At 37.1% G+C, this 12,473-nt stretch overlaps 2 protein-coding genes across 6 annotated transcripts; both read right to left on the reverse strand.

Annotated features, from left to right (window-relative positions):
- Window positions 1-238: 238 nt before the first annotated feature.
- Window positions 239-4,949, reverse strand: LOC108989751 (protein NDL1-like). 5 transcript variants are annotated; one of them, XM_018963474.2, is made up of 11 exons: window positions 4,709-4,949; window positions 2,827-2,926; window positions 2,498-2,595; window positions 2,272-2,360; window positions 1,986-2,046; window positions 1,813-1,899; window positions 1,652-1,729; window positions 1,491-1,547; window positions 1,289-1,344; window positions 1,037-1,172; window positions 239-715 (listed from the first exon to the last, which is right to left on the reverse strand). In XM_018963474.2, exons 1-11 carry the CDS (start codon window positions 4,766-4,768, stop codon window positions 494-496), a joined length of 1,044 nt encoding a protein of 347 aa, XP_018819019.2. In that variant the 5' UTR covers window positions 4,769-4,949; the 3' UTR covers window positions 239-493. The 5 variants fall into 5 exon arrangements, with proteins under 5 accessions (XP_018819019.2, XP_018819020.2, XP_018819021.2 ...); XM_018963475.2 differs by lacking the exon at window positions 4,709-4,949 and adding an exon at window positions 3,065-3,145; XM_018963476.2 differs by lacking the exon at window positions 4,709-4,949 and adding an exon at window positions 3,071-3,120.
- Window positions 4,950-6,555: 1,606 nt separating this feature from the next.
- Window positions 6,556-9,173, reverse strand: LOC108989773. The gene is made up of 5 exons (XM_018963508.2): window positions 8,251-9,173; window positions 7,973-8,025; window positions 7,628-7,794; window positions 7,396-7,547; window positions 6,556-7,312 (listed from the first exon to the last, which is right to left on the reverse strand). Exons 1-5 carry the CDS (start codon window positions 9,050-9,052, stop codon window positions 6,861-6,863), a joined length of 1,626 nt encoding a protein of 541 aa, XP_018819053.2. The 5' UTR covers window positions 9,053-9,173; the 3' UTR covers window positions 6,556-6,860.
- Window positions 9,174-12,473: the final 3,300 nt, after the last annotated feature.

Genomic DNA, 12,473 nt, shown 5'->3' on the forward strand with positions numbered 1-12,473 from the left:
TCAGCATCCAAACACAGCCTTTGACAAGTAAAATTGCTGAAGCATCTTAGATTTTATGCTAAATTATTAGCATCCAAGTCAAGTGAAATAGAGAGGATCTCGATACTCTTCCCTGCACTACCATGCCGCGAATATTAATTAGTGCTCATTGGTAATCAAAACATTGAAGTAGAGAGAGAGAGAGAGAGAGAGAGAGAGAGAGAGTGAGAGAGTCCATAGATATTGGAAGCACATCTCAACCAATTGAGGAGTTCCTCTCTGTTATTAGTTGCTCGTCATCATGAATAAATCTCAGTTCATTATAGAATTTGCAGATATAGCTCGAAGGATTCCTTTGACTATAAATGAATGAATGCAGGTCTCTCCTCCCTATACATATTCTGTGATATCCTTTCCCTCTATCTACAACACCTCAAATTTGAAAAACAAAACCATAAAAAACAAAAAAATTGAACATCTTATGCAATATAATTCCAATTCGACCTCTTAGGCTTTAAACATGAAGTGAAACACGGGTCTTTATCGGTTTTAGCTTCAATCCCATGCTTTCCGGAGAGAGGAGTTCCGGGGAGATGCAAGAGGGACTGAGGGGGCCCCTTGGGCTGTCACTGATGTGGCATGGCTTATACAATCCGTACCCCATGAAGAAGAACTCCATGGGTATCAACATGGCATGGGGCTGCTCCTCCGTCACCACTGATCCACAAGCCTGGACCTGCACAAACAACACAACCTTTAATACAAATGGCCCTTTGCACAATCCATGTGCATGTATTCAATTTCATATATTTCCTGAATTGAACTAGAAGTAACCTGTGATATGAGCATTATATCATAGACAATGACTTGGAAGCCTTGATTTATTATGTCCACAACAAATGCAGAATAAAACAGTTTCTTGGGAAGGATTCCATACAGAGTTTCATAGATTAATCAATCGGGAAAAAGTCCCAACAATTGCTGCAGGCATTGAACCCTTGCTAAGACCATAACTGGTCCACCTATAAATTATACGAACATATATTGCACCACATACCTCGACTAAGGCACTAAATCTACGGTCCAGTTTCGAGCTCATGTGAAGAGCCTCTGAATGGAAAGGAGAGCTATCACCAACAAAGATTAGTGAACGACATCTTAGTCTCTTCAACCCTTTGGTAATGTCTGGTCTCCTGCAAATTGGCAAAACCAAATCACAGCATAAGCATCTACGGTCAAATCTTTGTGAAGAGTACATAGATGCAAACAAACAAGGACACTGACAAAGCGGCCATTGCACAGTTTTTACCTATTGATTGCTTGAAGAAAACGAAAAACATTTATGCTCTGTCTCTCATCAAGCAACTGCAGAAACAAATGTCATGGGAATCATACAAACGTCACCTTTTGGAAATCCACCGTATAAGGAGGGAGAAAAGAAAGAGAATCAAATTCCAGAGAAGGTACAATTTTTGCACAAGTGAATTTAAAAAATAGCTTTAAGCACTGACTCTTCGACATGCTTGAACTATATCTGACTCTGGAACTCCTGCGCTACCCCGAAGTTCCTGTTAAAAATTTATACAACCTCATCACTCAGCCAACCCAGTAAAACCATGACTAATATAAGCAAAGGCAAACAAACATTGCCACAGTTGAGGAACTAGAATACCTTACTGAAGTAGCGTTGAAGCAAGCACTCCTTCACCAAGCCACACACGCCATAGAAATAAAGGAAGTTTGACATCACCTACAGAAAATACACATCATTGGATATGGTATAAAAATTGATGCATGTTTACCAGTAAGAATGGCAAGGTGTAAAGAAGGAACCTTATTATATATCCATTCAGTCCAGGAGGGTGCTTTGCATAAAGGGGACACAAGTATCAAACCAAGAACACGTTCCCTATACTTCAACTGTGACAGAAACCTTGCTCAGTTGATCCAATAATAGAAGATTTTCAAAAACATACTGATCACACTACTCCAGAAGGGTTACATACTGCAAATAGGGTAAGGATGTAGGCACCCGCTGTCACCCCCATACACATCACTGCCCCTAGCCTGAAGAAGGATATAATAATGTAATCAGAATACAAAGTCAAAAGACAGGTTCTCATCTGAGAAAAGACCAGAGGAGACACTCCATGAATAAATCCCCTTCTACACCGTCTTGTTAAGAAGCACAGTAAGGACTTCATGTAGCATGCTACTTAAGAACTGAAACTAAAGGTTTTTGGGCATAAAAAATTAACATAAAAATCCAATAAAATATAGAATAGTCATTACCTGAAAAAGTTAAGAATCTCAATTATCTGATCAGCTAAATCATCAACAGAGGGCACAGGATCATCGGGAAAAATTGCAGCTGCTCCTAACTAGAAAAACTCTTATGATAGTTCCAGAAGAGAAATTATGTGAAAAATACCATTTAGTTGTATATGCATGCGATACATTTTTCAGATAGAAAAATAGCCAAATTATAAAGATGCAGTCAAATCAACCAATTACAAACCTCGTGCCCAGGTGGACTGATATGATAGATGCAGAAGTTGTGGAGCAACAAAGAAGCTGCTTCAGGACAAAAGAACAATCCTTGGAAACAAGAGACATCTGCACAAAATATTAATAATTAAAATAATATTTGTGATAAAATCTCAGGAAAAAAGGGGCAAAATCACACATAACCCATAGTTGGTAAATTATTACTGCATATTGAAGGGTCAAGAACCAGATCTCAAAAAGAGAACAGGAAGAAGAAAGGGCTCAAATTGCACAGTTATTTTTTCAATTGTGTGGCAGGCATTTGTGAAAGGAGATAGCATCAGATTCCATTACACTTACGATTTAAAGCTAAATCAGGATAAGTAAGTAGTGCTGGTTTGTCTTGATCTCCATAAACTATAACAGACACAGGACCACAGCCAGTATGAATAAGATGTTCCTGCAGATGACAGATTATAATATAAGTGCTATGAACAGAGAAATCAGGCCAGTACCACTATGCATGCGAGATAACCATGTAGGTCTTAACATTCCAAGAAAGAAACAAACTGGTGCACTTTTAAATCCGTTTCATCACCATTACGTCTTTAACTTGTGTAGTAGGCATTTGTGAAAGGAGATAATAGCCTTCAGTATGTAACAGGAATCAAGTGTTTTGAAAATGTACCCCTCAAGTAAGCGAATGACGCCCAATTCATCCAGAGAATTTAATTCCCTAGAAGAGCTCCCCCATGTGCATCTACCCCTTTTCAGGCAGCCCAAAACTATCTTGCCACATCATATTGAATTAACTTTCCTAAAAGATGAAACAACTAATTAATTTCTGGTCTCAATCATTGTATTATTTTCCTTCCAAAGAAGAAAACAAAAAAGGATGACAGTTCAAAAGAAAGGCACGGAATCTCATAGACTTAAAGAAGGCATTGACTTTAGACCGATTAAATGATCGAAAAAATTAGGGAAAGAGATTGAAAAATAAGGAAACAGCTGGACTTGTCCATATAATAAAAAGGAATAAGATAAAGAAAGGTATAGCATAGGTTTCTTCAATGAATAGAAAGATGATTTGATCCGGGCAAGGAATTCATTAAAAGCAAGAGATTTCTCCTACGCTAAAATGCATAATACAGGAAAGGAATCTGATCCATCTCAAAAGTAACAAAAATATACAAACGAAGTCCCTATAACCCAATTCAAAGGGAATACCAAATAAAACAAAGGAATTTTAATGATTATTTCCAAAACAATCTGCTTGTACCCCAAGCATTAAGTATGCACAAAAAGTAAACAAAATTAAATGGGACCATTTTATTAAGGAAGATGATGAAGATCTGTCACAATCCCAACTGAAGCAACAAATCAGCAGCAAATCTGTCCAGCAGTAAATCAAGGGATCATTTGAAATTTATTTGTATATGTTGTCAGTTTTGATTTTCTATGTAAATGCCTTATGTTGTATATTTCCATACATAGCTCATCAGAAACTTGTATTTAAGGCTAATATGAATTGCAATATGATGTGTTCCAAAATCAAACCAAGAGCAGTATCTTGTTTCTTTATGGTATCCAGAGAGCCAGATCTCTAACGAGTTTCCCTATTTTTTTTCTTCCAGAGCAGTATCTTGTTTCTTAACATTTGTGGTAAAATGTATTTTACTTGAAGAAAGCTGTGTCGAGCTTAGCCAGGAGAATGGATTTGTGAGATCGAAAAAACTTATCAAATAAAGGTAAATGGAAAGATCACTTCCTCCCATCAAAAAAAGAAAATAGAAAGATCACTTCCAAGTTCCAATAACGGTTAGAAAAAAAAATATTTTTTTTTTTCTAAATCAAATATTTCATCAATCTAAGGGAAGAAAAAAACTAACCCATCCTTTATTGCGTTAAAAAGGAAGAAAATCAATGATTTTGGTGTTCTCCAAGCAATGATATAAAAACACCCACAAATAATAGTTTCCATTTCTTCTCCAACTTGTTCTCAACCAAACAAGAAATCAAACACCATCAATTCATTCAACTGCAGCAAAGTAAATTACTAAAAACCAAAGTCCAAAAAAAAATAAATAAATAAGAAGAAGAAAAGAACCTCGCAACCGTAAAATGCAGTCATTGGGAGGAAAAAAAGGAATTCACAACTGTTGAATGTAGTCATTGGAATTTGGAACTATACGAAAGAGCTGTTCGAAATTAACCCACACAAGCCAAAAAAAAACAGACAAACCTTTCCACCCAGATGGATCTTCTCCATATCGACGGAAACAGAGTTGTTAGAATCTGCCATGGCCGCAGTTCTTTGTATCCCAAAGTCCCACTGTCTCTCTCTCTCTCTCTCTGTCTCTCTCAATGTAAGCCTCTAGCTTCATTGGCTTATATACGAAGCAATTGTCTGTCTTAACTTACGACTCTATCTCTCTCTACCGTCTCTCTGACTGGAAAATCAACCTTCGGGGGTTAACCACCACTGACGGTCTTTACCCCCGTGGTGCTGGTCAAACCTTCTGCCAACTTTGCTTTTTATAGGAAAATAAATATAAACGACTAGTTTTTTAATTTTTTCAAACCAAATATGTCAAGAATGAGGAAGTTGGTCTCTCCATCAAACAGTTTAGAGCAACAAACTGCTATGTCCAACACAATATACCTAGTGGACTTAAGAAACTTTCATGATCATTTTCTGAAAGACTTGCTTGTTTACCAAAAAAAATACTTTAGATTTTTACAATTTCTTCACATAGTTTACAAATATATAAATACATTCATAAGAATTGAAGCTACATGTGTCATATTAGAAAATTGATTTCCTCATATCTTTTAAAATATATAAGATGTTTTTGCTAAAAAGACAAAGAAAAATAATAATAATAAATAAAAAGTATGCGACTTTATACAAATTGAGGTTAACTAAATTTTGTTCGAGTCATATCGTTTAATAATTGATCCTAATTTTGTTTTCAAAATATAAGATTAGATAATTTAATAAATGCACTTAGTAAGATTCATATCAAATTAACTTGTTTCTCTACGATCTTAGGTCCTGTTTGAATAGTGAAAGTATTTTATCTCACATCATTATTACAATTTTTTTAAATTTTTATACAAAGCAATAAACAATTAAACTTTTTCGAACTCCAAAACAATAATAATATTAAAAAATAATATTCTAATAATATTTTATTCAACTTTTAACTTTAGTATAAAACTATCTCATCTCATCTCACTATTCAAAATATATCAGTTTTATATTTACTTTCAACTCAACCGGACTATATCACGTGGTATGAGAAATAGAAGATGTGGACTTTAAATTTTCAATTCAAGGTTGAACTTTCATTTTATTTCCATGCCGAGTGTGTGTGATGTGCGCGCGCATACACGTCATTAAAATGCTTCTTTGTATGGGGCCCATTTTCTTCATTTTGTGACTTAGAAGTTACAAATTGTGGGTTATTTGCCTTTCATTTGACTCAATGATTAATCATATAAATGTGTATCATGTTGATATATAATGCTCATCTCATTTTGGCAACTTTTTGAAGTAGGTTATGGTTCCTTTCTCCTTGTGTTGTCCCCCACTTCATTCACCAACCACCAAAGTGCCGTTTTAGTTAAAAAAAAAAATGGAAGAATTAATTTTTTATTTTTTTTTACAAATATTCTATTTGCAGTTCTGAATAGAGAATTGCATGTAGTCTCATTGAAGAATGAGGATAAAAAGAGAAAAAACATAATTTTAAAAAATATATTATTGTAATTTTAAATTTTTTTAAACATAACTATATAAACTTGCATGAACAATCCCTATTGAAAATTGTATGTAGACTAACTCTTTTTTTTACAGGTGTAATGATTAGCATAACCATTGCTTATGAAAGAGATTGTTAAATCAAATAGTTAATGGTTCTCTTTCATGACCATATTTAGTAGTATTTAATTTGACTACAAAATTAACATCGTGTTCTTGCAGAAAACTACTGGTTTTGTACCAAATTTCACTCATAAAATCAATTACATTTTTTACAGATGTAATTACTCCATGAAAGCAAGGTAGTAAAAGTGGGGGAGGAAGATGATAACTAACTCCAGTAAGTGAACATGTATTGCTCTAATACAATTAGTAAACATCTTTACCATGGGGAAATTGGTGATATCATAAATATTTTAGCAAAACTGACTAGATGCTATGGAAGCTTATCACCTACTCGTTTCTATCTCCAGCAACCTGAAGCATTACAGTATCTCGTCTGCCAAGGCAAAAAATAAATGGTGATTGCACAGATTTTTATCATGAAGTTGGTTAACATTCTAACAGAGCGCAACAAAAGAGTGAAGTTGCTACAAATAGCATGGTTAAGGTCTTTTCCCCACAGATAACCTTAAAACTCCTTTGTTTCTGTATCCTCATCCGAGAGTGGATTCTCAACGTCACTCTCACTATCAGAACCATCGTTACTTACAATAGTGGACCTTGCTCTGACTGAATCTGAGTTTTGGCAAAGGTCATACTTGACAAATTTTATCTTCTGATTTTCAGCACTTTTCCCTTCTTTCCGTTTTCTTCCTCCATTTTCTGGCAGCTTCATCATGTGGGCAGCGGCCACAAATGCAGCACTCATGGATTGTTTCATCTTATCCTCATCTGTATCTTTGTCTGCTCCATTATTATCAATGGTAAAGAGAATATCATCATCCACTTTTTTGTCCTCCAACTTAGATGCAGGTTGCTCCAAGTCAGCTTTAAAGATATCAAGAACTATTTTGGTACGATATTTTGAAATGCTATCATCAAATACTTTTATTCCCCGATCCTCGAGGTTTAGTAGCCACTCTGGAAAATCAGATCATTGACAATAAAAATTAGATAAACAAGTCGGTCATCAACTACAGAGTGCAGTTGTTTGAGCTACTTACTGATTAGAGCTTTTGGTGAGGATCCACTTGATCTATTCAGTTTTTCCTCCAAAACAATCTGGCTGCTGCCCCATTTAATAATTTGGGTTGGTAGAAGTGAATTGGAAAAGGCGTCCATGTAAGAAATAGCTCTCTTCTGATCCCCACCTTCCCTGCAGCAAACACAATAATGCATGAGACTTTGAGCTGAAGAATTCATTAGAATTTCAACAATATAACTCTTCTGTAGTACCTGAAAAATTCTATGGCCTCATATGTAAGAATCAATCTTGCCATGGCAAGACATTTCATGTGCTCAGCAGGTATACTGAATGCCCTCTCAGGACTTAGAAAAGAATACTCAACCAATATAACAGCATCATAGAGGACATTTCTTAACAAAACTTCATCTTCAGAACTCTGCATAGACATATTTCCACGGGAAGCTCCTTAGAATCGGGACCATCTTCAAGATACATAATTTTGACTACTGTACACACTCGCACACACTGATAAAACCCCCAAGGAAGCAAGAAACTGTACAGATAATTGGGGATACACATTAACAAATTAAACGTTCCGAGAAAGACATACTAACCAATAGGGAAGTCACAGTCAAAACCCTCTCCAGCAGTATCCGCACAAGGGTCTCTGGATTAAGAAACAATCATGATGTAAGCGTACCAAAGTTGAAATCAGAGAAAACACTACTGTAATGGAGAAGTCAAAGGAACATCGGAAATGGTAAAATTTGATTTGTATAATAAAAACAGCATTCACCAATTCATGATTGACAAGACAAGAACTAGGTTATAATTTGTTACAATAAAAGGAGTTTAATTGGACAGCCGAAAAAATTCCCTGACAAGTACTAACCGAAAAAGTAGAAGCTCCGAAAGCCAGAAATTGAACCAACAGCCCAATTCCTCAACTCCTCCCTCGCAATCCCAGGCTTCCCAGCACGTAATTTTAAGCAAAGTTCCAACAGAAACACCTCGGCAATAACAACTCCAGCCAACTGTCCGACACAAAATTTTCCGTCACTGAGCCATTGAATAGTTTCACCACTTAGAAGCGGCAAGAAAGCCTCTATGCCATCATTAGAACCGATCCAAATGCGAACTAATTCTGCGAAAAGAGTTGTCGAATTCGAACCAAGCGAACCACATTCGTCGCTAGAATCCTTACTACAACACAAATTGATATACCCAAGAATGCTTTCCACCAATGACATAATCTCCCTCATTGCTTTCCTCTCTCTCTTCAAAGCCAAGTCCTTTCCAAACAACTCAACAACCACCTTGTACACCTCGAACACCACCGGAGTAAGCAATGCTATGCACTTCGAAGAACCGCACGAAACAGAACAAGAAGATACCAACTGAAACAAGTCCTTCGAGGCAGTTATCCGATCCAAAAGGTCATCTTTCCGTGGGTTTCTGCTGCGAAAGGTTAATCCGGCGTACACCCAGATCGATTCAAGAGGTGGGTCAAGCTTTGCTTGCATTAATTCGTAGAAAACATGAATGAAATGAGATAAGTCGAGGGTTTCTTCGTGGATTTCGGCAAAAAGATTTTGCATTGACTGGTTTAGCTTGAGCTCGTAGTTCTTGCCTACTAGGAGGTCGATACAGTTTTGTGGAGTGGAAGATGCGGGTTCGATTGCAGCTACAGACATGCTGCTTCTTTGTGGGAATCTAATGGGGGAGAGCGAAAGATGAATCAGAGACAGCTAATGCTAAACCCCAGAAACCCTATAAATAGGAAAGTTGAGGGAGAAAGGCGATTACATTGTTTAGGGTTTAAACAAGGCCATTTGAATGTTCCATTTTTTTTTGCCACGTAAGCATGGAATTAATTATATACCGGAAATTAACCTTGGATGGTTCTGGCCTTGAGTTGCTTTCCAATATTTTTGAGTTACTAGCATTCCCGTGCATTGGGCACTTAATTATGTAAATGATACAAGGGTCAAGGAAAGATTATTTGATAATACATCGAAATTATTTGTATACCCTATAGCAAAGTTGGATTACTTCTTAGAAGTTGTGACACAATTATCGGTATATTACATTCATAAAAATTATCATTGCTTTGAGCCGTTTGGACTCGAAATGGATTAGAGATACTAAACATGATGTGACCAAATGACTTGGGGGCATAACGAGACCTTTTTTGAGATGGTGTTATGCTAGTTTTCTCTAAAAATGATTTGGTATAGTGTTTCCATTCTTTTTTCTTTTACTAATATACTCAGTAGTATTACAATCTATCTATTAATATAAACATGATTGATGGCATGCCTTGCTCTTCGTACGTCCATCCATTAGGCTTGGCATATGAAGTGGCTTAATGGCTAGGCATTTAACCCTACCCGGGGGTTATAATTGGAGGGTTATATATAAACCCACCCCTCCCCCTCCCCCTCCCCCTCCCCCTTTAGAATGAGTAGTTCATGAAAAACTTGAGAATCATTTTCAAATATTACGTGTTTGTATTTAGGTTGTGGAATTTGAAAGTGGTGTTCTAGTATTTTTACCACGGGGCACACTCTACCACTGGAGAAGATAATTTTAGATCAAAGATATTCGTAAAATAATCGCATCAGATCCATGATTTACCGCTCGAGGTAAACGCTTCCGCTATACTCTAATATAGAATTTCTAACAATTATCATCAACAATGTCAACAAGGGGTTCCATCAAGGCTTATTTCTTGATGCAGCTCATGTCGAAGCCATATACATTATTTTAAACTAGAGAACAAAATTGGCAAGGGAAAAAATCAAGTACAAATAAATGGCATTGGATCATCCATCGGAAAAGGCATAGCACTTGAAATTTCCAAAACAGAAATAGATGAGAGATCATAGGCTTTAGTACTATTCGATTTATATATTAAAACTGTCTATAGTCTCACATTCAATTTTATTGTCTTTGTATTCTGAATCCTTTAATGGTTGTCAAGTATAGGGATGTTTTGTCAGGTAGCACAGCTCCATCCTCAACCCGGATAGATGATTTTATAAAAATGTCATTTTATTTAAAATGAAGTTGTAAAATAGTTGCATTCGTACCAATTAGGTTGGGTGGTGAGGCTCTGTGACCAGGCATGCTCGTCGAATCTACTTGTCTCGCTAGGTTGCCCATCAACCCAACCCACCCGCCTTGAGTGTCGGTGTGGGTGGGTTGCTACCAAATATAATATGTGGGTGACAGTACCAACCCGCTCAAATTTTCACCCTCCCACTTGTATAATATATATAAACTTAAAAATCATAATTTGTTTCTCTCTCCTCTCATTTTCCCTCCCGATGCCCACGTCTCCTCTTCCTCTCCTTCCTCTCAAGTTCGCGCTCTCTCATCTTCTTCTATTATTCTTCTTTTTCTCCTCTTCTCAGCCTTCTTCTTCTTCAGAATCTCCACACCCATGACCAAGTCGTAGTCGTGGCCACGGGTCGTCGCCACTTCTGGTCTACAACAGTAAGAGTCATACGACCATGGCTTGGCTGTGGATCTCTACAACCCAAGACCACGGCCATAGTCGCGCCACCATGGATATGAGATTTCTTCATTCAATCCATAAACTTAAATACAAATATGAGATTATTTTGGTTGTTTTGTGCGCTTGGTATTGATTTGGAGCGATTGTGATTGGTTTTGTCCGATTTTTTTATATATTTGCATTTATGTTGTGATTTGTGCGACTTTTTTGGTTAATTTGTTGGTGGACAGGGTTGTTGGACGGTAGTGGCGTCAATCTACCCGCCTATTAAATGGATGTGGACGATCAGAGATGTGGTCAGGGACGGGATGCGGAGGTCGATTTAGCCACCCCGCCCAGGCGAGGGCGGGGGTGTGATGGGTGGTTACCCATGTAAGAGTTTTGTCAAAACTCTATTTCCCACACACCCATGTCCTAATGGATTTAGATTAGTTCAAATATTATCACTTAATTAATGAGTCATAGTGGAACATAAATACTTCTAGATTTCATGATGGCTAAGAGTCTATAAATAATACTAAAGAGTCAAGGGTTCTCACCTACAATATTATTGTGCCTCTAGCCATCGAGAGACACTTAAACGTGAAGTTGCTAAGGTGATCATTCTCTCATATTCAGGTCAAATTCTTCATCAAACCATGATGAAGAAATGTATGTCTTTTAATTGTTATTATTTTATTATCATAGATCATAGAAAATCGAAGATCCAAATATTAATGACCATGTTAAAATATTTAATATGTGATATCAAAGTTTTATGTTACAAATATTCTATGGTCTTGATAAAATATAGATTTAATATATATCACCATGTACTTCTCTCACTCATCGTGTAACTCTCCCACTTTTATATTGATATATTTCTGTAGAAGAGAAACTCACATGATTCTTCATGCAATTGCGCATTGATATTCATGTGAATATATATGGAATTATTTTGGTTTCCAACTTTGTTTGGGTTGATTATGATGGAGAAAGGTGAGGAGCCGTCGTATGGCTTGGTAGTGCACGGTGTAAGGTGGCCGGAGTCCCCTTGCCTATGACTCGGGATGTATGGCGGCTTGAAGTGGTAGCCTAAAGGGGCTGAGAAGCCCCAATTAGTTGATAAATATTTTTCTGTGGGTTTCCGTTGATATAAAAAATAAAATTGAGGGAAGGGTGTTTGGCACCACGAGGAGGTTGAGAACCTCCTCGCCGGCTCCTTTGTGACGGTGGCACAGAGGGCTATAAAGCCCAGTGGCCGTGTCAATGTTATTTATTAAAAAAAAAAGGCAGAGAAGTAAGAAAGGAGGTGGAAATCAGCGCCGAGAACGCCTTGCCAACTTCTCGTCGGCAAGGCCCACAGCCACGCCAGAACAAATGAATGAGATTATGGTGCGGTGCCTCAAGGATGAAGAAGAAAAGAAGAGGCAGGTAGGATTTCTTCAACCCGTTCAGGGCCTTAGACCGAATGTGGGCCATAAGTATAGGCCCAGTCTAAGGTTCACAATAGGAAAAGAATAGGTGTGGGCCAATATAATGGGCCAAAATTTTGGCCCAACCCAAGACTAAAAAAAAAAAGAAAAAGGGGCCAAAAGAGTCAGGCCTGTACAGTA

Source organism: Juglans regia, chromosome 10 (assembly GCF_001411555.2).
Source record: "Juglans regia cultivar Chandler chromosome 10, Walnut 2.0, whole genome shotgun sequence".
Lineage (NCBI taxonomy): Eukaryota > Viridiplantae > Streptophyta > Magnoliopsida > Fagales > Juglandaceae > Juglans > Juglans regia.

What these genes read in the sequence shown, in the direction of transcription:
- LOC108989773 (XM_018963508.2), bottom strand. Translation starts at nt 9,052, where the DNA reads ATGTCTGTAGCTGCAATCGAACCCGCATCTTCCACTCCACAAAACTGT. An exon ending in TCGGAGCTTCTACTTTTTCG is followed by an intron (nt 8,026 to 8,250) that starts GTTAGTACTTGT and finishes TTCTTAATCCAG; the next exon opens with AGACCCTTGTGCGGATACTG. An exon ending in TGACTGTGACTTCCCTATTG is followed by an intron (nt 7,795 to 7,972) that starts GTTAGTATGTCT and finishes ATGTCTATGCAG; the next exon opens with AGTTCTGAAGATGAAGTTTT.
- LOC108989751 (XM_018963474.2), bottom strand. Translation starts at nt 4,768, where the DNA reads ATGGCAGATTCTAACAACTCTGTTTCCGTCGATATGGAGAAGATCCAT. An exon ending in AGATCCATCTGGGTGGAAAG is followed by an intron (nt 2,927 to 4,708) that starts GTTTGTCTGTTT and finishes TGTCATCTGCAG; the next exon opens with GAACATCTTATTCATACTGG. An exon ending in TTCAACGCTACTTCAGTAAG is followed by an intron (nt 1,548 to 1,651) that starts GTATTCTAGTTC and finishes AATTTTTAACAG; the next exon opens with GAACTTCGGGGTAGCGCAGG.